At 45.8% G+C, this 24,350-nt stretch overlaps 3 protein-coding genes across 7 annotated transcripts in view; 1 reads left to right on the top strand and 2 right to left on the bottom strand.

Annotated features, from left to right (window-relative positions):
• The window catches only part of arhgef15b (Rho guanine nucleotide exchange factor 15b), a 13,434-nt gene extending 8,952 nt beyond the window's left edge, over nt 1-4,482 (bottom strand). The window contains exons 1-3 of one of the 5 annotated variants that reach the window (XM_061959300.2): nt 4,196-4,482; nt 2,799-2,864; nt 998-1,484 (exon numbers count right to left, since the gene is read on the bottom strand). In XM_061959300.2, the coding sequence (XP_061815284.1) occupies nt 998-1,394 (397 nt within the window). In that variant the 5' untranslated portion in view covers nt 1,395-1,484; nt 2,799-2,864; nt 4,196-4,482. The remainder of the gene's footprint in view (nt 1-997; nt 1,485-2,798; nt 2,865-4,195) is intronic. The other 4 variants (XM_061959296.2, XM_061959299.2, XM_061959298.2 and 1 more) reach the window with 4 other exon arrangements.
• An 812-nt stretch (nt 4,483-5,294) lies between these two features.
• On the top strand, nt 5,295-20,682 carry hdlbpb (high density lipoprotein binding protein b). Its single transcript, XM_061960080.2, has 28 exons — nt 5,295-5,384; nt 6,233-6,311; nt 6,746-6,847; nt 6,952-7,103; nt 7,167-7,382; nt 7,753-7,959; nt 8,036-8,251; nt 8,331-8,537; nt 8,652-8,759; nt 8,839-8,943; nt 9,026-9,104; nt 9,179-9,318; nt 9,391-9,495; nt 9,569-9,682; nt 9,750-9,836; nt 9,904-10,035; nt 10,114-10,332; nt 10,401-10,622; nt 10,700-10,918; nt 16,525-16,666; nt 16,759-16,886; nt 16,975-17,079; nt 17,151-17,285; nt 17,364-17,507; nt 17,582-17,761; nt 17,826-17,942; nt 18,012-18,164; nt 18,242-20,682. Exons 3-28 carry the CDS (start codon nt 6,772-6,774, stop codon nt 18,332-18,334), a joined length of 3,801 nt encoding a protein of 1,266 aa, XP_061816064.2. The 5' UTR covers nt 5,295-5,384; nt 6,233-6,311; nt 6,746-6,771; the 3' UTR covers nt 18,335-20,682.
• neurl4 (neuralized E3 ubiquitin protein ligase 4) overlaps nt 20,659-24,350 on the bottom strand; it is a 19,763-nt gene continuing 16,071 nt past the window's right edge. Inside the window, exons 23-29 of the mRNA XM_061960079.2 lie at nt 22,933-23,112; nt 22,762-22,855; nt 22,580-22,687; nt 22,348-22,492; nt 22,170-22,282; nt 21,938-22,097; nt 20,659-21,868 (exon numbers count right to left, since the gene is read on the bottom strand). Of these exons, the coding sequence (XP_061816063.2) occupies nt 21,664-21,868; nt 21,938-22,097; nt 22,170-22,282; nt 22,348-22,492; nt 22,580-22,687; nt 22,762-22,855; nt 22,933-23,112 (1,005 nt within the window). The 3' untranslated portion in view covers nt 20,659-21,663. The remainder of the gene's footprint in view (nt 21,869-21,937; nt 22,098-22,169; nt 22,283-22,347; nt 22,493-22,579; nt 22,688-22,761; nt 22,856-22,932; nt 23,113-24,350) is intronic.

The raw sequence follows: 24,350 nt of genomic DNA, 5'->3' as shown, positions 1-24,350 counted from the left end.
TGTATTTTGCATAGTAATAAAGACAGACGCAAAATGGATTTCACGCCTTGTTCTACTCATTTAACAGACGTTATCTACTTTGCATGTATTTAGTAGATTAGTTTTGCGTGTGCTATCAAGTTTGCACGTGTTTTAGTACACACAAATATTTAGTAAATCAGGCCCTTAAACGTGCACCAATAACCCTCTCACCACCATTGCAACTCCACTTTTATTTTTTTACTAGGCAGTCAGCACATTTTGTAATTGGTGTCTTCAAACATGAATAGATAGTTTGGAGGACTGTTAAGTTCATATAAATACAGAGACTTTTCAGAAAGAAGTAAGTTTTTCCTTGTTGCAAACTAATTATTAAATGTTATTGTATGTTTTTTTGCCTTTTTATACATTAATTTATAAGCTGTGAAGCACTTTGTGACTCATGTATGTGAAAAGTGCAATATCATCTTTTTTCAACTTTGCTCATTAATTAAGCACTTTTGAACACACAAATATGTGCTTTGACATAATTTTCTTATTTAAGAACACACCAATAATGTATTGTACAGTCGGTGTAAAAACAGCACAACTAAAACAAAATATCACCAGTTGCGTTGCCGTTTTGCCAGCACACAATACATGATGGTCACTCAATAGTTTAGGCTCTTGAACTTGACACTGTTGTGATCATAACTTGCACATTCAGCACTAAAACACACACAATATACTTTTATTGAATGTGAAACTCTTCAGGTCACCAACAGAACCGGTTTATGATTCTTGGAACACATGAGCCACACCTACAGTATGTGGAACAACACAAATGAGGTATGTTTGTACCCAATTAGTGCACACACACACAGATTAGGGCGTGGACAGACGCCAGCAAGACCATATTTTGTTGCGGTTATTGCTGACTTGGCGTTGTGGTCGGTCTGAATAGCCTTTTAGTGAGATGTCTTATTTTTTCCGGAGTGAAATATTAAAGATGAACCTGCATATTTAAGGCAGTGTGTACCTGATCGACTTCCTTCGCTGCAGATGCTGTCGGTGTCCTCTGACTCTGCGCTCCTCATCGGTGGGGTGCGCATCCTCTTCTTTGGCAATGGAGGTGCTAAATGTGACCCCGAAGTGGAGGCGGCAGACATAGGTTTTGGTTTAATCACGGGCTGCTTTTTCATGGGCATCCGTTGTACCGGCTCCCCACACGCTACGCTTTTGTCCGTGTCAACCGTGTTTTTGGTTAACTTGTTCACGATCCTCTTCACGTTCACGCCAGAGGGGCTGATGGAGCGTTCACTCTCATCACATGGAAGAGAGGTGGATCGTTCTGTCGGTTTTGGGGGGAGGTTTGGACGCAGTTTGACCTCATCTGAATGAGATGCCGTAAGCTGAGCTGAATCCCGGGCAGACATGATGGATGGGGCGGCGGGTCTTCTCTGAGGAAGTGCTCGCAATCCGAGGCCAGGCTGTCAGTGTCCTTTTGAACAAGTCATCCACGCCTGCTGAAAAGAGGCACACAAATGTTAGAGTAAGGCAGCGCTTCTCAAATATTTCCTGTTACACCCCCCCCCCCCCCCCCCCTCTAGGAAGAAGAAAATATTTTGCGCCCCCACATTCTTCACCGAGACTATAAATAGTATAATTTGTCTATGAAATTGTTATAAATATACCTCTGCATAGCATATTAGCAATAAAGGAAACACACTGGTTTTTCCTTGTCTCCCGCCGTGGTTACAGTGAAGCCAAGTGCTACATACGCTTCATCATATTTTGGTACGGCCCCGAGGTCACACACGCCCCCCCTGGCATCGCACCGCACCCCGCCACCCCAAGGGAGCCCGACCCGCTATTTGAGAAGGTAATTATTGGGGCAGTGATATGCAAGATGAGGCTGAGAGGGTTACACACTGAAGAAAAGACAAACAGACTAAAAATAAAAGGGAAATGTCTATTCAAAGCAGAGTTGAATCGTCTTCAACAGCCTCATTCCTTCAAAATGTTATGGGGAAATTAGTAATTTCCGCATAATCCTTTCATATCAGACCATGGCCCTTTGTAAACAAGCCTAAATGCCTCAGCGCCTGAAGAGAACAAATTACCTTTGCACCATAAAAAGTGCACTCCTTATCCGTGCAGGTCAAGAAATCAAACATGTCTCCACTAAGCCTTCTGAGCAAAAACACTTAGTTATTAATGACCACTATGCTGGAGATGCACCGCTTTAATAGCTGAATGCAGCAGGGCAGATGAACCAAACAACACCAAAAATGGTCATCATCTCTGGGGTGCAGATTATTGGCGCCAACCGTCCCAATACAAACAGAATGAGTCATGTCGGGAATCACACTGACAAACAAGACGGCTCCTGGGGAAAACACCGGTAAGGAATAATTACAGTATTCAGCTGCTTGACTGCTTTATGGACTTTATTTAACTTTTTAGATAATTAACCAGGTGATTTCTGCGTATTTATTTCATATATAAAACAGTATTTCAAACAGCAGCAAATTAACAAGTAATGATAGGTTTAGGCCAGACCATGCAACACCAGTGGCTGTTTGTTTTTGGGAACCTAAACCATCTTGTCGGACCAGTTTCAGGAGCGACATGTGCTACCGAGTCAGGCAACTTGTTCCAAAAAGACAAGGGGAGGTTTCAGTCAGTTTTTTTTGTGTAAATTGTTTGAAACACAAAAGCATGACTGTCGAGGTTTTGCTATAGTCCAGTGTGCAACCATCCACAATATATACTTCAAGCTCCACTTACATTGGTACCTCAATTTACAAGCTTAATTGGTTCTGTGACTGAGCTCTTACCTCAAAACACTTACCGTATATCTCAAATCACATCTCCCATTGAAATTAACTGGGGCTCTTGCCCTCCTGAAAAAAAAGCACAATTAAAAAAAACCTATTAAAAACATTACAATAGAATGTAATAGTAACAACTACAGCAGTTTTATGAAGTAATGTAAAAAGAATATACATACAAATTAAATACATCAGCTCCTTATCCATATTTTCACGGATAAATGTTTGCTGTTTAAGTATTATCTTACCATCTTTGGCTGGCGCTATTAACTCAGTCTCCTTCAGTATGGTGCAGACTAGCAGTGCTACGCTCCAACTGCTTTACTAAGTTAGCTTGCTACACGCTCTATAATCGTATTCACACTCTTACGACGGCAACAATTGGAGTGAATGCTTGTAACTCAAATTTTTCCTTGCAACTTAAAAGCATAACACCGAGAGATAGCTCTTACTTCAAAACACTCTTAAGTAGGGGCACTCATACATTCTCTTCTTTTGTCTACCTTTCCGCTTATGACCTGGTTACTTCTATAGTGACTTCCTTCAGTTGAGAGGACACTGAACACACACTTAAACAGGGTCAGTGGGACACTCATTCATTCATGCCAAGCGTGTGTTTGTCCTGTAAATCCAATATGTATCAAATATGGTGCGGGGCCTCAAATCAGAGCAGCTTGAGAACAATCCTTGAGTGCTTAAAAGGCCTACCATTAACACAATGATGTGTGTGAGTGTGTTTACCATCTGCTGTGGAAAGCAATGGGTGTGTGCGCATTCAATGGGGGTGGGGAGTTAAGAGCTGGCAAGCATCAACATTAGTGGTAGTGGACATTGGCCAGGAAGAGAGTATGGAAATGTGTGTGTCAGCAAGGACAAACACACACGCACCCACGAAAGTGGTGCGAGGTCAGGCAGAATTTGGGGATCTAAGATAGATACACAGTCATATGTTGATTATATATATTGCTTTGCAGTTATAAAGCTCTTACTCCTCTCTAAACATGTTGAATTTTACAAAGGTAAACATGTTGTGATGTTCCTCAGTGTAACTTGATGAGCATGTTTGAAACAAACAAACAATAGCCACTGCATTGTGTAGCATCATGCTTACAGCCTCAGCAGGCAATTTAACTGTCAATTAGCATGCGTTGCATCAAATTTAGATTTGACAAACGCACCCTTTTTCTACTGTTTTCTTTCAGTCTGCTTGTGCATGTACTTCCAGTGTTTAGAGGTATTCTCATGATGTTACATAGTTGCACAAGTGGTTCAGTTTAACCACAATATTTAAAAAGTCTTGAAGGTAAACAGGTTTGTTCAATTTGGACGTTCCTCAACCCCAGCATAGTTTTTTAGTTGTGACTAAATGTGTAAAAAAGTTAGTAAAAACAAGGAGAACTCACCAGGATGATTGAGACGTGAGAGAGGATTGCTCTTCAGTCATTGGGCTCCACCATTGTTAGCAAACAACCTGGACAATATTAGTTACTATTCTGGTGTGTATAAAGTCCCTCCGTAAGACAAACCGCTTTAAAATACACGAGAACATAGAAAAACACAACGGTCAAACAAAGAATGTTTTGAAAAAGTAAAATCGATTACGAATGGACGTCTTGTCTTCTTTGTTGCCGGCAGAGATAGTGCGAGCCAGGCGCGGAGGGCAGGCAGCACAACACGTCTCTATGGAGGTACAAAGTGATCAAGCTAGACGTACTAGGATCGACACTACCACAAGCTTTTCAAAACAAAACTTCGCACTCAGGAACTACCGTAGTAAAAAAGACAGGATAGAAAGGCTAGATACGAAACGCACCTTTGACTGGCTATATGACTGCTACAGCGCGCTGTCATATCCAGCTATATCAATGAGTAAACAGACAGTTTTGTGCTTATTGTGTGTGGAGATGCCTTTTATTGTGAAGCCCGACAAATCATGATCCTGTCAGTCGCATCCGTTTCATTATACGCCTGAGAAACATTTAATGGGCCTGAAAGTGAATGTATAAGTTACTCTGATTACATTTCCGCGGTGAATGTTTACTTTGTATTAGTTCTACGTCTAAATATCTCATTTCTATATGATTTGTTGAACGTCACGCCCCACCTGTTAGTTTCATTATGTGCTACTTCCACCTGGCGTCTGAACTGAGAATTGTGAACACACTTCATAACATTCTCCATTAATAGATAACGGTTAGGTTTAGTGTAAAAAATATTTTTTGACAATTTGATAAAATGTAACTCGGCCTTTGCATTTGTATGGAGTACACAATTACATAATACATGAGAAATGGATGTCAAAAGCTGACTTGTAAATACTGCAAATAAGCAACCAGTTGGTACAGCGTGGCTGAGTATGTGACAGCAGTAAGGTACATAGATAGATAGATAGATGACTCCCGGGGGTCTATTTTATTTAGATGCTCCCGTGGCGTAAATATACTGCGGCAATTGGCTTGACAGTCTGTGGAGTCGAAGCGCATCTGAGTGTATCCCTCCGCCGGCAGGGAAAATGCTGCTGGACCAATCACATCTGTGTTTACACCATCACCTGTCAAACGCACACCCTCTGCTAGATTTCTCTCAGTAAAGGTATGATGCAGTTACATTTTGATGATTAACAATTATATTTAAATGACAATAACGTTTGAGAAGCTTCACGTCTGTGCGTAGCTTAGACAGAGAGCCGTCGGTTTGCCCACAAAAGAGAGCCGGGGTTAGCAAGGTTAGCGCTCTGTCGCTAGTGCGCTCGGCTTGTTTGTTATAGCCGATTATCAGAGAGCATGGGCGGCTAATCATGACGTCTGCCCCCGTTATGTGGGTTTATTTAAATTATATTTAAAAACATACAACCGCCTATGTAGCGGCCGCGATTGCTAGCAGAGGTGAATTTATTCCGTCCAAGAAGCGGAGGAAAGCCCGAGCTAGCAACGCAGTCGACTGGTTTGTGATGCGCCTCGGGGCTGGATTATGTCGTCTCTCCATCTTCCCCAGTTTAGGAAGACATTGTTATCTTAATTGGTCAATGCATCCCACATGCACAACCATCACTATCACAAATGCACGTTATTACTAGTTATAAAGCAGAGGAGGTGTATACTAATTAAGCATGTGTTATATAATTAAAACTGCAGTATGTAATCTAGTGCATAGTGAAATGGCCAAACAGGAAATATACAAATAGGCTATTACAGGTACTACACTGGAATAGTGTGAAACCTGGTCTTAGCATACGATAATAAATACAGTGATATGTGTATACAACAATAATTGTACGAGTGTAGCAGATGCTTGTGTGGTAGTGTTGTAGTAAACTGTGTAACAGTAAACTTCACTTCTAGACGGCTTGAGAGCTTACATAGAAGTGTGCAGCACGGTGTAGGTGTGCTGTGTTTGCTTACAGACTGTTTTTTAATTATGGAAATCAACTATGCACCCAGGAGCTAAAAAACAGACTCACACTGAAACGCCTACGGTAGCTGCTAACGGGACGGACTCTCTGGCAATCGACCTTTGCAGGTAAGACTCTTTGATAATGTGTTAATAAAGTAAGTCTAAGTCTAAGAAGTGTTTGTCTGGGCTGTACTTACCGGTAGCTTACATTTGGCCTTGCAGTCGTGAGGAAAGTGAAAGCTCTGGCAAGCATAAAGCAGCGTTTCAGAAGATAGTCATCCTGCTGGAACATTTTAGACAGAAAGTCAATGTTGCAAACAGCCAGTAGGGTTGCGCATTCAGTGAGTTTATGACTGTGTGTCACCAGGAATGTTGCACACTGAGACACAGTGTGTGTTTGAGTGTGTCCCCTAGGCACCGTGGACCCTATGTGTCTGTCAAGGGTTAATTGGAGGGTCTCAGGTGTAGCATGTTGTGCAAAACTGTGGTTAGACATGCTTAAAAAATGTGCGTCATCTGTTCTTTCATTTATTTTTTTTTACCTCCTTCTGTTGACTCAGTGGAATAGCGGAATAAGTCTTGAACCATGAGCTCTGTGGCAGTTTTAACGCCCGAGAGCTTTGCGGAGCACCGCAGTGGCCTGAAGGACCAGGAGATGATGGGTAATATTTTGACATAATTTCTTAAAAAACACTTCTTAAACTCAAACCATAAACCATAGAAATATCTTTGAATGTAATCACATTTTCTCACCTTTGTGGAGCAGGCTGTGTCCCGGAGGATGAGGCTTACATCCCCACTTACTTGGAGGCCTTCCCGCCACTGCCAGAGAAGGGGGCACCGGGGGAAAAGGCTGGGGAGGTAGCCCCTGCCTGGGGGGGAAAGATCAGACCGATCAAAGCTTCTGTCATCACCCAGGTCAGTTTGCCAATTAATGCATCTTGACACTTGATATGCTCTACTGACCTTCGATGTCTCCAGGTGTTTCATGTGCCACTTGAGGAGCGCCGCTACAAGGACAACAGCCAGTTTGGGGAGGGTGAAGAGGCCAAAGTGTGCTTGGACATCATGCAGCGGACCGGAGCCCACATTGAGCTGTCCCTGGCTAAAGACCAAGGCCTGTCCATCATGGTCACCGGAAAACTGGACTCTGTAATGAAGGCTCGCAAGGAAATTGTAGCACGACTGCAGACTCAGGTAAAGTCAGAAAAAGAAAAATGTTGTAGTTTGTTGCTTATATTAGTGGCTGCGCTTACTTTTTTGACTCCCTACAGTGTCCACCCTGAGATCGGTATGTCGAGAGTTCAAACCCCGGCCGAGTCATACCAAAGACTATAAAAACAGGACCCATTACCTCCCTGCTTGGCACTCAGTATCTAGGGTTGGAATTGGGGGTTAATTCACCAAAATGATTCCCGAGCGCGGCCAATGCTGCTGCTCACTGCTTCCCTCACCTCCCAGGGGGTGGAACAAGGAGATGGGTCAAACGCAGAGAGTAATTTCACCACACCTAGTGTGTGTGCGACTATCAGTGGTACTTTAACTTTAACTTTACCTGCGCCCTTAGGCCTCAGCCACCATCAGCATCCCAAAAGAGCATCATCGCTTTGTAATTGGGAAGAATGGCGAGAAGCTGCAGGAGCTGGAGCTGAAGACGGCCACCAAGATCGCTATTCCACGCCCTGACGACCCCAGCGCCAACATTCGCGTCACCGGCACTAAGGAGGGTATCGAGAAGGCTCGTCATGAGATCCTTCTGATCTCAGCTGAGCAGGTCAGACATGGGTGAAAGTCACCGGGCTGTCTTTGACACACGAACAGCGCTCTGTTATTTAAATCCCTCTCCCCAGGACAAGCGTGCAGTGGAGCGCCTCTCCCTGGAAAAGGTCTTCCACCCCTTCATTGCTGGCCCACACAACCGACTAGTGCAGGAGCTGAGTCAGGAGACAGGCGCACGCATCAGCGTCCCCCCGCCCAGCCTGCCAAAAGACGAGATTGTCATCACTGGGGAGAAGGAGGGTGTTGCCTTGGCACTCAGCCGCATTCGAGCCATCTATGACGATAAGGTGTGTAGGAATGCACTATTAAGCCAAAGATAGTGCTGCAACAGTAAAATAATAACTTGTTTCTTTTCCTGCCCAACAGAAGAGGAAGACTACCACCATTTCCGTAGAGGTGAAGAAGACGCAGCATAAATACATTATTGGTCCAAAGGGCAACACCTTGCAGGAAATTCTGGAGGCTACAGGGGTGTCGGTAGAGATTCCCCCACTAGATTCAGGCTCAGAAACCATCATCCTCAGGGGGGAGCCTGACAAGCTGGGACCGGCCCTCACACAGGTCTATGCCAAGGTGAGAAGATACAGTACATAGATATGATTATTTCTTCCTAAAGTCACTCATCTCAGTCTTTGTACACCTGTTCAATGGAAACTTATTTTCGTCTGTTTAATCCTCGCTGCGCAGGCAAAGAGTGTGATGCTGGTGGAGGTGACGGCCCCGGCCTGGCTGCATCGATTCATCATCGGCAAGAAGGGACAGAACATTGGGCGGATAACACAGCAGCTGCCCCGGGTAAGAGAAACGTAACATGGAAGGTAAAGAAGAAGCTAAAATGATGATGGATAGATATTGACTAGTTCTGTGTGCGTAGGTTCATATTGAGTTTACAGATGGCGAGGAGCGTATCAGCCTGGAGGGACCGACTGAGGAGGTAGAGCTGGCTCAGGACCAGATACAAGAGATCATCAAGGACCTGGTCTGTGGGGGAATGTTTACGGTCTTCTTCCATTTGTCATATTTCTCTTTTAAAGTTTTGTTTTGTCCTCCTGTGTGTCCAGCTTGTGAGGATGGACTACACTGAGATCAGCATAGATCAGCGTTTCCACAGACACCTCATCGGGAAGAACGGTGCCAATAGTAAGTAGATTGTTGAAAATAAACTGAGCCATACAAGCAATTGTCTTTCCAACCATTTTCTTGCTCTTTTCTAGTCAATCGGATCAAGGAACAGTACAAGGTATCAGTAAGAATCCCGCAGGACTCTGAGCGAAGCGGCTTGGTTCGGATTGAAGGAGATCCAAAAGGCGTCCAGTTGGCTCGCAGGGAACTCACAGAGATGGTCCAAAGAATGGTAAACACAAGTTAGTCATGATTGATGAGGAGAAGTAAGAGCAATCTGACTAAATTTCAAACTGGCTTCCAGGAGAACGAGAGGACCAAAGACCTAATTGTGGAGCACAAGTTCCATCGGACAATCATTGGCCAGAAGGGAGAAAAGATCAAGGAAGTTCGAGACAAGTTCCCTGAGGTGACCCTGCTCTCTCCTCAATGTTTCCTTCTATTTGATTGTCAAAAAATTTCTCACAAACTCTAACCTCCAGGTTATTATCAACTTCCCTGACCCAGCGCAAAAGAGCAACATTGTGCAGCTAAGAGGACCCAAAAGTGAGGTGGAGAAGTGTGCCAAGTTTCTTCAGAAGATGATTGCTGACCTGGTATGACCTCCACAAGCACGCTGACTGTGAAGTGTTTTTGTTCACAGCATGCTTTTGCTCTCTGCAGATAGAGAACAGCTTTTCGCTCTCCATTCCCATATTCAAGCAATTTCACAAAAACATTATCGGCAAAGGGGGCGCCAACATCAAAAAGGTAGCACTGTACTCATGCAAGCCTGTGACTTAGTGTACAGGATGAGACATGTTGTCATTCATGGCAGATCCGTGAGGAGACCAACACTAAGATCGACCTGCCCACAGAAAACAGCAACTCTGAGATGATCGTCATCACAGGCAAGAAGGGCAACTGTGATGCTGCAAGAGAACGTATCCTCGCCATTCAGAGAGAATTAGTGAGTTAACAAATGAACAAAGCAAATGTGTGTGTCCCATTCTCACAACAGCTCCTTTGCCTTCCTCGCCTACTTAAGGCCAACATTAAAGAGGCAGAAGTCACCATCCCAGCCAAGCTTCACAACTCCCTGATTGGTTCCAAAGGCTGCCTGGTTCGCTCGGTCATGGAGGAATGTGGTGGCGTCCATATCCACTTCCCCTCTGAGGGTTCTGGCTCAGACAAGGTCACCATCAGAGGGCCTGCTGGGGAGGTGGAAAAGGCCAAAAAGCAACTGCTGCAGCTGGCTGAGGAGAAGGTAAGTGAAGGGAGACAATGGAGAAATAGTTTAAAAAGAGAAGTGCAACCATTTTCTGTCCCTTTTAGCAAGTCAACAACTTCACAGTTGAACTGCAGGCCAAACCCGAGTACCACAAGTTCCTGATCGGCCGAGGCGGGGCCAATATCCGTCGCGTACGGGACAAGACAGGCGCCCGCATCATTTTTCCGTCGCCTGATGACATAGAGCAGGAAATCATCACCATCGTTGGGAAAGAGGAAGCAGTTCGTCAGGCACAGAAGGAACTAGAAAGCCTGGTGCAAAACCTGGTGATGCTCTCCACAAGACTCATTACATGTAACTTGATATTTCTTTGTTTAAAATATAAAACTTTTTTTTCCCCCAGGACAATGTAGTGGAGGACAGCATGGACGTAGAGGTCCGCCACCACCGCCACTTTGTGTGCCGGAGAGGTCAGGTTTTGCGGGAGCTGGCTGAGGAATATGGTGGTGTGGCAGTGAGTTTTCCCCGCACGGGGGTCAACAGCCAAAAGGTTTTTCTGAAGGGAGCCAAAGACTGTGTGGAGGCAGCCAAGAAACGCATCACAGAGATCATCGAGGAGCTGGTAGGAAATTTCAAGAAAGGAAGTCAAATCATCCTTGACAATTACGAGTATTGTTACAAAAACATTCATGTTTTCTCCTCGATTCCTTGTGAAGTCTCAAACATACTTAGGCATAAGGTCCACGCATACACTAAGCAGACATCCGCAAGACCTGTGCGCACAAAAATACATTTTATGACCGGTCAACTTTGCTTCTTCGCACATGTCAAACAAAACATTGCTTGGTACTTTTTCACATCGACCCGCATTTCATGTGACACCAACTTGCATTTTACCACCAAAGCATACTCCATCCATCTATACATCATCTTCCGCTTATCCAAGGTCGGGTCGCGGGGGCAGCAGCCTAAGCAGGGAAGCCCAGACTTCCCTCTCCCCAGCCACTTCGTCCAGCTCCTCCAGGGGGATCCTGAGGCGTTCCTAGGCCAGTCGGGAGACATAGTCTTCCCAACGTGTCATGGGTCTTCCCCGTGGCTTCCTACCGGTCGGACGTGCCCAAAACACCTCCCGAGGGAGGCGTTCGGGTGACATCCTGACCAGATGCCCGAATCATCTCATCTGGCTCCTCTCGATGTGGAGGAGCAGCGGCTTTACTTTGAGCTCCTCCCGGATGACAGAGCTTCTCACCCTATCCCCAAGGGAGAGCACAGCCACCCAGCAATGGAAACTCATTTCAGCTGCTTGTACCCGTGATCTTGTTGTTTCGGTCATAACCCAAAGCTCATGACCATAGGTGAAGATGGGAACGTAGATCGACTGGTAAATTGAGAGCTTTGCCTTCCGGCTCAGCTCCTTCTTCACCACAACGGATCGATACAGCGTCCGTATTACTGAAGACGCCGCACCGATCCGCCTGTCGATCTCATTATCCACTCTTCCCTCACTAATGAACAAGACTCCGAGGTACTTGAACTCCTCCACTTGCATACTATAAAATTGAAATCAGGCCAACGTATTAATTAAATGTTTTCTACGACTCACTTCTAAGATAGTTCTCGAGACAATTTCCAACATATTGCTCGGATCAGCTAACATCCAAGAATACTCCTCTTCCTCGTCTCTTGTGGCATTTAATGGCCATACAGACCCCCGGCTGTCTCTTTAGTTCACTGCTTTGCAAACGAGCAGGTAGAGCATATCTACTTCTGTCGTCTGTGTAGGGCGCCATGACAGAAACATTTTAATAACAAGCAGGATTGTGGGAAATAACGTCACAGGAAACTATAATTCAGCACCATGGAAATGCTGCTGTTAGTTCGTTCCTGCTTGAATAGTTGAAATAGAAAGCCGTTACTGGTGAGCGCAAGGAAAATAAAATGGGATACTATGGGAGAGAGGCACTGTTTGAGTTTGAGTTTATTTCAAACATGCATGCATACAACATCGAAGACCTCCATGAAAAATACAATCGAAGGACCCAAATTTCCCTTGCCCGGACGCGGGTCACGATGGCGAGCGCCTGGTGGCCGGGCCTGTCTCCATGGCCCGAAGAGGCTCACCACCCATAGCAGGGGCCATAGAGGTCGGGTGCAGTGTGAGCTGGGCGGAAGCCGAAGGCAGGGCACTTGGCGATCCGATCCTCGGCTAACTAAGCTAGCTCTTGGGACGTGGAACATCACCTCGCTGGGGGGGGGAGCCTGAACTGGTGCGCATGGTGGAGAAGTTCTGGCTAGATATAGTCGGACTCACTTCGACGCACAGCAAGGGCTCTGGAACCAGTTCTTTCGAGAGGGGGTGGACTTTCTTCCACTCTGGCGCTGCCAGCAGTGAGAGTTGACGGGCTGGGGTGGAAATTTTTGTATCCCCCCGGCTCAAAGCCTGCAAGTTGTAATTCAACCCAGTGGACGAGAGGGTAACTTCCCTCCGCCTCCGGGTGGGGGGACGGGTCCTGACTGTTGTTTGCGCTTACGCTCCAAACGGCAGCTCAGAGTACCCACTCTTTTTGGATTCACTCGAGGGAGTACTGGAGAGTGCTCCCCCGGGTGATTCCCTCGTTCTACTGGGTGACTTCAACGCTCATATTGGCAACGACAGTGAAACCTGGAGAAGTGTGATTGGGAAGATTGGCCGCCCGGATCTGAACCCCAGTGCTGTTTTGTTATTGGACTTTTGTGCTCGTCACAGATTGTATATAACAAACACCATGTTCAAACATAAGGGTGTCCATATGTGCACTTGGCACCAGGACACCCTAGGCCGCAGTTCCATGATTGACTTTGTAGTTGTGTCATCGGATTTGCGGTCTCATGTTTTGGACACTCCGGTGAAGAGAGGGGCGGAGCTTTCTACCGATCACCACCCGGTGGTGAGTTGGTTGCGATGGTGGGGGAGGATGCCAGACAGACCTGGCAGGCCCAAACGCATTGTGAGGGTTTGCTGGGAACGCCTGGCAGAGTCTCCTGTCAGAGAGAGTTTCAATTCCCGCCTCCGGAAGAACTTTGAACATGTCACGAGGGAGGCGCTGGACATTGAGTCAGAGTGGACGATGTTCCGTACCTCTATTGTCGAGGTGGTCGATTGGAGCTGTGGCCACAAGCAACAGCAGACAGGTACCGACAGGCCAAGGGTGTGCGGCTTCAGCGGTCCCGGAGGCAAAAACTCGGACATGGGAGGAGTTCGGGGAAGCCATGGAAAACGACTTCCAGACGGCTTTGAAGCGATTCTGGACCACCATCCGCCGCCTCAGGAAGGGGAAGCAGTGCAATGTCAACACCGTGTATGGTGGGGATGGTGTTCTGCTGACCTCGACTGCGGATGTTGTGGGTCGGTGGAGGGAATACTTCGAAGACCTCCTCAATCCTACCAACACGTCTTCCTAAGAGGAAGCAGTGCCTGGGGAATCTGTGGTGACCTCTCCTATTTCTGGGGCTGAAGTTGCCGAGGTAGTCAAAAAGCTCCTCGGTGGCAAGGCCCCGGGGGTGGATGAGACCCGCCCGGAGTTCCTTAAGGCTCTGGATGCTGTGTGCAATATCGCGTGGACATCGGGGGCGGTACCTCTGGATTGGCAGACCGGAGTGGTGGTTCCTCTCTTTAAGAAGGGGAACCGGAGGGTGTGTTCCAATTATCATGGATCACACTCCTCAGCCTTCCCGGTAAGGTCTATTCAGGTGTACTGGAGAGGAGTCTACGCCGGATAGTCGAACCTCGGATTCAGGAGTAACAGTGTGGTTTTCGTCCTGGTCATGGAACTGTGGACCAGCTCTATACTCTCGGCAGGGTCCTTGAGGGTGCATGGGAGTTTGCCCAACCAGTCTACATATGCTTTGTGGACTTGGAGAAAGCCTTCGACCGTGTATCCCGGGAAGTCCTGTGGGGAGTGCTCAGAGAGTATGGGGTAACGGACTGTCTGATTGTGGCGGTCCGCTCCCTGTATGACCATGGTCAGAGCTTGGTCCGCATTGCCGGCAGTAAGTGGGACCCGTTTCCAGTGAGGGTTGGACCCCACCAAGGCTGCCCTTTGTCACCGATTCTGTTCATAACTTTTATGGACTGAATTTCTAAGCGCAGTCAGAGCGTTGAGGGTATCTGGTTTGGTGGCTGCAGGATTAGGTCTCTGCTTTTGCAGATGATGTGGTCCTGATGGCTTCATCTGGCCAAGATCTTCAGCTCTCACTGGATTGGTTCGCAGCCGAGTGTGAAGCGACTGGGATGGGTCCGAGTTCATGGTTCTCGCCCGGAAAAGGGTGGAGTGCCATCTCCGGGTTGGGGAGGCGATCTTGCCCCAAGTGGAGGAGTTCAAGTACCTCGGAGTCTTGTTCACGAGTGAGGGAAGAGTGGATCGTGAGATCTACAGGCGGATCGGTGCGGCGTCTTCAGTAATGCGGACGCTGTATCGATCCGTTGTGGTGAAGAAGGAGCTGAGCCGGAAGACAAAGCTCTCAATTTACCGGTCGATCTACGTTCCCATCCTCACCTATGGTCATGAGCTTTGGGTTATGACCGATAGGACAAGATCACGGGTACAAGCGGCCGAAATGAGCTTCCTCCGCCGGGTAGCGGGGCTCTCCCTTAGAGATAAGGTGAGAAGCTCTGTCATCCGGGAAGAGCTCAAAGTAAAGCCGCTGCTCCTCCACATCGAGAGGAGCCAGATGAGGTGATTCGGGGATCTGGTCAGGATACCACCCGAATGCCTCCCTGTTTCGGGCACGTCCGACCGGTAGGAGGCCACGGGGAAGACCCAGGACACGTTGGGAAGACGATCTCTCCCGGCTGGCCTGGGAACGCCTCGGGATCCCCCGGGAGGAGCTGGACGAAGTGGCTGGGGAGAGGGAAGTCTGGGCTTCCCTGCTTAGGCTGCTGCCCCGACCTCGGATAAGCGGAAGAAGATGGATGGATGGATGCATACAACATGATACATGCACACTGACATGATTGTTGTTGGTGTGGTTTGGGCTCATTGAATTGTTGATCGATCGATTGTTGATCGACCACCTCCTTGTAATCCTTTGAACATCCGGGCAAAAGCTACAACATTTTAGTTGCACTCAAAAACAGCAGACGTTGGAAGATATGTAACTTCATCCGCTGGTAGACAAGGGCAATCTTTGGAAGTCTTTTGCAGAATCCGGAAGACTTGGTAAGTTTGAGCATGCATCTGAGGAGCAAGCGTTTTCCCTCCCTGTTTTTAATACTTTACAAAACACTGATATTCCTCAGGGGCAGCACGGTGGAAAAGGGGTTAGTGCAGCTGCCTCACAATACAAAGGTCTGGGGTTCGATCATGCGCTCAGGATCTTTCTGTGTGGAGTTTGCATGTTCTCCCCGTGACTGCGTGGGTTCCCTCCGGGTACTCCGGCTTCCTCCCACCTCCAAAGACATGCACCTAGGGACAGGCTGATTGGCAACACTAAATTGGCCCTAGTGTGTGAATGTGAGTGTGAATGTTGTCTGTCTATCTGTGTTGGCCCTGTCCAGGGTGTACCCCGCCTACCGCCCGAATGCAGCTGAGATAGGCTCCAGCGACCCCCCGCGACCCCAAAAGGGACAAGCGGTAGAAAATGGATGGATGGATGATATTCTTCAGATCAATAGTATCTTGTCTGGCATTCAACTGTTGGCGCAATGCTGCCATCTCCTTTTTTAAGTTCTCCACAACACTGTAGTTCTCCAGATCAGTGTTATCTTGTTACCTAGCATTTAACTGTTGGTGCAATGCTGCTATCTCCTTTTTAATGTTCTCCACAACACTGCTGTTGTCCCAATGTGTGTTATCTTGCTGGTTGGCATTCAACCATTGGGGCAATGTTACATTCTCCTCTCCCAGCGTCTCAATCTCCTGTCTTAGTGCTGTGTTTTCTTAATTTATTCTCTGAACTTTCTCATTCCTTTCTCTCTCTGACAAACATTTGGTGCTAACATGACACCCTTAGTAAGAATGATTAGTGCAATGCATTCTAATAAAAACATTGTGGCTTCAAATGATAATTGTAGTTGATAAGATATATCTGTATATATGAGATATATGGAACAGTGTTGCTGAAGTTGGGGTTGCTAAAATTTGCCTTCGGGTAGAATTAATGGTCCGGGAGTTTAACACCTGTCTGGTAAATGATATGCCAGTGATTAACCATGTGGTTGTTGTTGTGTTCTGTTCCTCCCTTGGGTAGGAGTCTCAGGTGAGTGTGGAGGTGGCGATCCCTCAGCGCTACCACCGCGCCATTATGGGGCCCAAGGGCAGTCGCATTCAGCATCTCACCCGTGAGCACGAGGTCCAGATCAAGTTCCCTGAGAGAGAAGACGCTCTTGCAGGTTGTTATTGATGCCAGCGACTGTTGTTGATTATATGACGCTTTAACCTTTGAGAGCTGACATCACAGACAAATCTGTGTTTTCCTGCCAAGGTCTTGAGGGTTCACCACAGGAGAATGGTGACATCCCTCCAGAGGTTGAGTTTGTGCCCCGTAAGTGCGACATGATCATGATTTCAGGTCGAGCCGAGAAGTGTGAGCTGGCCAAAGTTGCTCTGCTAGTAGGTTCTTATGTTTGTTTAGAATATTTTTTGTTTGTTTCAATCAAATTCCCTCCCGGCTCTTTTTTAACCACGTTTTCTCCCTCAGTCCTTGGTGCCTGTCACGGAGGACGTGGAGGCGTCTTATGAGCTTCATCGCTACATCATCGGGCAGAAGGGCAGCGGAATCCGAAAGATGATGGAGGAGTATGAGGTTAGCAAATTATTTGAGGCTCTTTCATGCCCTTTACTGGCTTCTGCATTTTTGTGTGTTGCCATGTGCAGGTGAACATCTGGGTGCCACAACCAGAGAAGCAGCTAGATGTCATCAAGGTGACGGGCCTGATCGCCAATGTGCAGCGAGCTAAGCAGGGTGTGCTTGAGCGGGTGAAAGAACTCCAGGCGGAACAGGAGGACAGGGTGAAGGCACATTTTTGTCCTCTAACACACCTCACATATGTACCTCCACTTGTGTTGACTGTAGGCATCTCTTCACAGATGCTGCGGAGCTTCAAGTTAACCATGTCTGTAGATCCAAAGTTCCATCCCAAAATCATCGGACGCAAGGGGGCGGTCATATCCCAAATCCGAAAAGAGCATGACGTCAACATACAGTTCCCAGACAAAGGAGACGAACAGCAGGTATGTAACGCTTTCTGCTTAAACTTCACCTGTAAGCACTTCCTCATTTTTGCTTCATGGGTTTTGTCTCTCAGGACCTGATCGTCATCTCGGGGTACGAGGGGAAGGCGGAAGAGGCATGTCAGGCAATTAGGCAGCTGGTGGCCGAGCTTCAGGAGATGGTGAGCCAAGATGTGCACTTGGACCCGAGGACCCACGCCCGGATTATTGGCGCCCGTGGTAAAGCCATACGCAAGCTGATGGAGGAGTTCAAGGTGAGCCATGATAGTCATAACTCCCGGTTTCACCTGTTTTTATAACCTTCTGCCGTGTTGGCAGGTGGATATCCGCTTCCCCCCACCAAACTCTGACGAGCCTGACAAAGTAACTGTGACGGGGCTTCCCGAGACTGTGGACGGCGCTATAGATCACCTGCTCAATCTTGAGGAAGAATATGTGAGAGAAGTTGTACTTAGACAGGAAGTCAATATGGCTGATGCTTCGTCTCCTCTGCAACTCTTTTAGATTCTCAGCATGACGGAAACTGAGACGTTGGCATCATACATGAAGCCTCCGTCGCGCTTCGGGGGAGGTAAGGGCGGAGTGGACGATGGCAACGGGGGTGCGACAAAAGGCTTTGTGGTGCGCGACGCCCCCTGGAACGCCGCAGGGAACAAGGTAAGGCCGAGCCGCAGCTGACAGGCTGCGCTCTGTTGAGATCAGCTGGTCAACATGGTGTCTGTGGCTCATTGCAGGCTCCTGACATGACCAGCGCAGAGGACTTTCCCACGTTTGGGACAGGCATGGCCCCCAAGCAGACGTCCGCCTGGGGTCCCAAGAAGTTCTGAAAGCAAATCCACGGAGACAACAGACATCTAATTGCTGCTCACCTTTCTTTCTCCCGAACCTTGCCGCAGTGCATTCTGGGAGATCGGTTATTTTCTCTTCCTTCTTTGCGCCCTGAGAGAGAACAAGAATGTCGCACTCTCTTTAACGTCCCGCTCTGCCTCTTAGCTGGCCTAACCATTGCTGGTCCATTTCTAAAAGGTTTTGTTTTCGTCTTGCACAGGCTGCCAAACTCAACTCACTGCTAATTCTGTTCCTGTGCTTGGCAGCATGCGTGTGTGCGTGTGTGTGTGTGTGTGTGTGTGTGTGTGTGTGTGTGTGTGTGTGTGCGCGCGCGTGACTGTAGGCTTGTGAAAATTATTTTTAGGCAAATCGGCCACTGTAGTTTTCTTTTTTTTAAAAAGGACTCATGATGAGGGGAAGTCCTGCACTGATCTCATGTTCTGTTTATTTATTCTTGGGAAAAAATAAGGAGCCATTTTATTTGGAGTACTGTGATCTACTGTTTTTTTTAAAAGCACCCACTGTAGCGACTTTGTGTTTGCGGGTGAACAATGTTCTTAAGAGTCTGGCAACACGATAGGCAGTGGTTACTGTTTGTGTACAAAGAGTTTTTGCTATTTTTTTCAACTGTGAGGGATTTTTTGTTGGTGGTGTATTTGAAGGTGTGTGTGTTTGTATGAAGCTGAACCAAACTTGGACTGACATAGTCTTTTATTCTAAGAGCTCCTCATTTATGGCTTGATATTTTTGGCAACATGCACTCAGTGGCTGCTTAGAGGTGGGCGATACCACACATTTAGATATTAACCCAACACCAGGTAAATACAGGTGCCGATACCAACTACTATTACTAACTAATTTTTACTTGGCATTTTTTATGATCATTGAATGAGTTTGTGATTTTAGCCTCTAATTTGTTGATCATGATTTTAATCCGAATAAAACCCCGGACAAATATTCTAGGCAAACCATAAAAACATACAAACCAAATTGTCATATTATTTAATTATAATTGTTCTAATATTATTAATATGATTTAATCAAAATATTACAATTACCCCCTTTCCATCCATCCATTTTCTACCGCTTATTCCCTTTGGGGTCGCTGGAGCCTATCTCAGCTACCTCCTTAATACATACAATTGTTTGAACAAGGCAATAGTGCTAAATAAAAAAGAAAAGTGGAAACTACTAGGCCTACTACTTTATTGAATTTAAGCAACGCAAAAAACAAAAACAAAAGCATACAGATATCCGTGAGTACATTTAGAAGGGAAGCAAAAAATATGCTAGTACCGCTCATGCTTTAGTATCGATAATGTCAACTATTGGATCGATCCGCCCACCTCAACTGGTTGCCAGCAAAAGAAACTTTTATGATATACTAATTTTTAAAGCGTGTGTTTAAGTTATCATTTGTAGCAAAGCTTATGATTCAAAGTAGTCGCGCAGCAATGTGGCAATCATTTATATATATTTTTTAGTTAAATATTACATTTGCGGTTAATTTTGACACATTTCGCATTTGCCTAAGCATGGCATTAAAATGTCATCAACAAATGTTCATTTAATAGTTCTTAAATCAAAACCTTGATTTAAACTGACTGCTTGAAATAATTTTAGAATGTCTTACCTTATGACTGAAGCTCTTGGTCAAGCACTTAAGAGTACAGTTTAAAAAACATTGTTTTATGTCGCCTACAATCTCCCATGATGCTTAGCGACTACTCCCGCCATGCTAGGTGATGCTGGGTTAGCTGAGTAAAATGCGTTTAAAAAATAAAATAAAATAGTAACTCGAGTCGTTAGGCAAATGAGATTTATCCAAAATGATCACAACTGTAGATTTTAGGAGAAAAAAACCCTCAGGGTCGAATTATAAAGTCCAATTTGTTGCATAAAGTCTTTTAATAGCTGATGACAGGTTGATGAAACAGACTATGCAACCCAGGGATGTACTGTATGCTAGCAGGTGTTCTACTTCATTACAAGTACTTATTTTCATTGTTTAGCTTTTTGTTTGTTTAGAGTTGTAGAAGTCTTGACTTTGCTTCTTCATGCTTGCTGTCTGATCTTAAAAGGCGGGACAGAGCTGCCCTCCACAGCAGCTATAATTTTCTGTGAAAAGCTACCAAGAAAAACACACTATTGGCCTTAATAAGTAAGAAGTCAACAGCATTTTGACTAAAAGTGTGATTGTGCAACTACTGCAATAAAAAATGTCAGATGACTTTGTTTTTTACTTTAAATAAAGTTTGACAGAAAATAAGCATGTTCTTGAAGGTCTTTTGTTTGACCTTTTTCTGGCCAAAACAAACAAAACTTTCTGTGCATACTGTCAGTTTATTTTTTATAAATCAGGAATATATTTATGTACAATTCAACATACAGAAAACAAAAAGGGGGCAAAAAATAAAATTTTACAAAGCAGCACTCGGCCATAATTGACCTATTATATGTTTCACATTTTTAATTGGAAGTTTCCTCAGATCCCAGCTGCTCGTAGAAGATTGTTGAGCTTCTTGAATCAGTTTTGAGTTTGACTCATCAAAAGTGCCTTAAGAAGCATCAGGGTGTCGCAGAACATAGCTGGTTGAGAATGAAAACAAACAAGCTGTTACAATCAATCATACACTGGTTCCTCTGAATAATTTGACACTTTTGTTGTCAATGAACCATGGTTTCAAGAAGGGAACCCACAGAGCACTCATTAAAAACATTTGAAATTGAAACGCCAGCATTGACGTCTCATCAGTTTTCCGTTTGGATGCTAACACAGAGAGCATGAGGACATTTTTATTCTTGAAGTAAGGGTGTAGTAAACATTGTAGTTCTGACAAATGATCTAGGAGGCTGTGAAAGTGGCCTAAAAAGTGCAGAAGAACTCTCAACACACTTTAAGATTATTTTTGGAGGAGAAAGCAGAGACACTCTGGACCGCACGCAAACACAACTATAATGTATGTTACATGTGTAAACAATACAGGTTAAAGTCATCAAAGCATCTAATTCAAGTGTGAAAACATAATTACAATTCAGTCATAATCCAAACCAACATTCAGCTTGGCACGGGACTTTGGACAGTGCTCCCAAAATAAAACGCAAATGAAAAAAACCTTCAGAAAACTAGTAAGTGTGTCATGTTGCTGTTAAACGGGATTAAAAATTGCCCACGAGTATCCGAAACATAAAGTGCAGGCAGTGTCTGTTCTTCTTTGAAATCAGTAAAATAATCCTGTGGACAATCATAAGGACCAGCTGGATCCCAGAGGAGTCTGTTGCTCAAGGCAGGGCTTGGATTTGTCACTTCTATCAAAAGTGGGAGGTGTCACTCGACCCGCACAAGCAGGCCGTAGAGGAGTGTTCCACCCTGCTCTTTTGTCATCCACTCAATCTCAGAGTTGCTGAATCGGGGGTCCAGAGGCTCGCTGTGGCCCAGTGTTTGCGGCCCCGCCTTGTAAGAGCCCGGGCGCACGCACACCTGGAAGCCCACCTGGGCCTGGTGGCAGCGGTGAGAGCGGGGGTCCCGAAATCTGCACGGGAGACATTATCAGCAACTCTGCTGCAAGTAGGAGCGTTAAGGACAGCAAATGAAGACTTACTGCACTTTGGGAGCGAAATTCTCTAAGCCCGAGTAGCGCATGGTGGGCGACAGACGCACTCTGGCCATCTCCCTGCCAGGGACAATGTTCTCCTCTGGATCAGCGTAGCCGTCAAGACCCTCTGCTTTCACCGGAGACACAGAGAAGATGGACGACGTCCCTGTGTGGCATTGATGCACAAATGTATTCTGGGTCTACTTCGAGGCACAAGGATAAAATGTTGAGGTCCTACCAGGCAGCAACTTGCTGTGGTCCAGTGTGCGGCGCAGAGCTCCTACGCTGGTGCCGTGGTAAGCAATGTGCCACTTCTTCAGTGCAGTAGAGACCTCACAGTGGGGCTTGATCCTAAAAGACATTAATGAGTAAACTGAGAAAAAAAGAGAAAAAAAACACAGCTTTGATTCTCTCACCTGAGGGCGAAGCAGCACCATCCGAAAGGCAGAGCGTAGTCGCGGGGGGGCTCCCCTCTCTTGTAATACGCCTCATCCCCCCGCAGCTTGTGGCAGGACTCGCAGTAGCACTGGTTGTACTTTGCATCTTCATTGAAGTAACCATCTGCGGGGCAGTGAGGGACAAAATGAGGACAGTTATCAGTCATTTTGATTTGCTGTGCTAATAATAATAGACATTTGTGAAGGTCACCTGGTAGAGTGAGCAGGTCCTTAAAGCGGGCGCACAAGGCCTGGTACTCGCACGACTTGTTGGGGTTGACGTCAGGAGGAGGCGTCCAGCACACACTCTCTTTGATCCCTGCGCGGACACAGCTAAGTCAAACAAAGGGAGCAGACATTGAAATAAAAAAAGGACAAAGTGGCCGCCTTTACCGTCAACCATGTCTGCCTTCTCCATATCACCCTGACAGCGGGTGTCGCCTCCATCTCCGCCCACAGCTGGCATGTTGTTTGTCACGATGGTCACCTAAACGGATGACAAAACATTCCTGATTAGAATGGTGCAAATAAAAAGGCTTCAATAGTGTCATCGAGCAAGCGTACCTGTTCACATTGGCCGTAGAGGTCGATGAAGGGGTAGCAGGGGGAAGGGATGTCCTGCGCTGCCACCCCCTGGTCCATGCCGTTTACATAGAGGTGGAGACAACTATTGGCGTCCACCAGCAGACCCAACACAGTGCCCTCAGGACACGTGTCCAGGTTAGGGCCATAGTTCTCGCAAATCTGAAGAGGAAAGGTAGTTTGGTGAAATGTCTGAAGTGAAGTGAAGTGAATTATATTTATATAGCGCTTTTCTCTAGTGACTCAAAGCGCTTTTACATAGTCAAAACCAATATCTAAGTTACATTAAAACCAGTGTGGGTGGCACTGGGAGCAGGTGGATAAAGTGTCTTGCCCAAGGACACAACGGCAGTGACTAGGATGGCAGAAGCGGGGATTGAACCTGCAACCCTCAAGTTGCTGGCACGGCCACTCTACCAACTGAGCTATACCGCCCATATACTCTGAACCAAACAAGTCACAAATCAACCACCTTTAAGACATTTTGTGAGTATATAACTTTTTTTATTTTGTAAAACGGCTAAAACAAAAAACTTTGCGTTCTTATTTTTAGTAACAACATTTTTTTGCTCCATTTTTCCCATTTTAGTGGTTTAATTTTATTTTTTACAAAGTGCTGTGGGCCAATACAAAAAAGACACACTTTAGAGACCACAACTTTGATAGCTCTTTGTCAGAGTTCAGTGCGTGATGTCTCTCCGGGATCAAACAACTCTTGGCGACTACCGTATTTTTCGGAGTATAAATCGCTCCGGAGTATAAGTCGCACCGGCAGAAAATGCATAATAAAGAAGGAAAAAAACATATATAAGTCGCACTGGACTATAAGTTGCATTTTTTGGGGAAACTTATTTGATAAAATCCAACACCAAGAATAGACATTTGAAAGGCAATTTAAAATAAATAAAGAATAGTGAAAAACAGACTGAATAAGTGTACGTTATATGACGCATAAATAACCAACTGAGAACGTGCCTGGTATGTTAACGTAACATATTATGGTAAGAGTCATTAAAATAACTATAACATATAGAACATGCTATACGTTTACCAAACAATCTGTCACTCCTAATCGCTAAATCCGATGAAATCTTAAACGTCTAGTCTCTTACGTGAATGAAATAAACAATATTATTTGATATTTTACGGTAATGTGTTAATAATTTCACAAATAAGTCGCTCCTGAGTATAAGTCGCACCCCCGGCCAAACTATGAAAAAAACTGTGACTTATAGTCTGAAAAATACGGTATTTAGATTTTTAGCTTGCTTCACTGCGAGCGAACAATGGTAATTAAAGAAAGAAGGGAAGCGTTATTGGAGCTGGAAGTAATCAGTGTGTTACATTAGTCACTTTTGTTGGTACTGATGAACAGAGGAGAAAACGTTTGCGAAGGGGAG

This window comes from Nerophis lumbriciformis, linkage group LG05 (genome assembly GCF_033978685.3).
Source record: "Nerophis lumbriciformis linkage group LG05, RoL_Nlum_v2.1, whole genome shotgun sequence".
In the NCBI taxonomy this organism is placed as follows: Eukaryota; Metazoa; Chordata; class Actinopteri; order Syngnathiformes; family Syngnathidae; genus Nerophis; species Nerophis lumbriciformis.
The sequence above is the reverse complement of the archived record's forward strand: the minus strand, read 5'-3'. Positions and strand labels throughout refer to the sequence as shown.

Bases quoted from the DNA above. Each gene is read 5' to 3' on its own strand.
- hdlbpb (XM_061960080.2), top strand. From the start codon at position 6,772: ATGAGCTCTGTGGCAGTTTTAACGCCCGAGAGCTTTGCGGAGCACCGC. The intron at 9,105-9,178 runs GTAAGTAGATTG...GCTCTTTTCTAG, and splicing joins CGGGAAGAACGGTGCCAATA to TCAATCGGATCAAGGAACAG. The intron at 10,333-10,400 runs GTAAGTGAAGGG...TGTCCCTTTTAG, and splicing joins TGCAGCTGGCTGAGGAGAAG to CAAGTCAACAACTTCACAGT.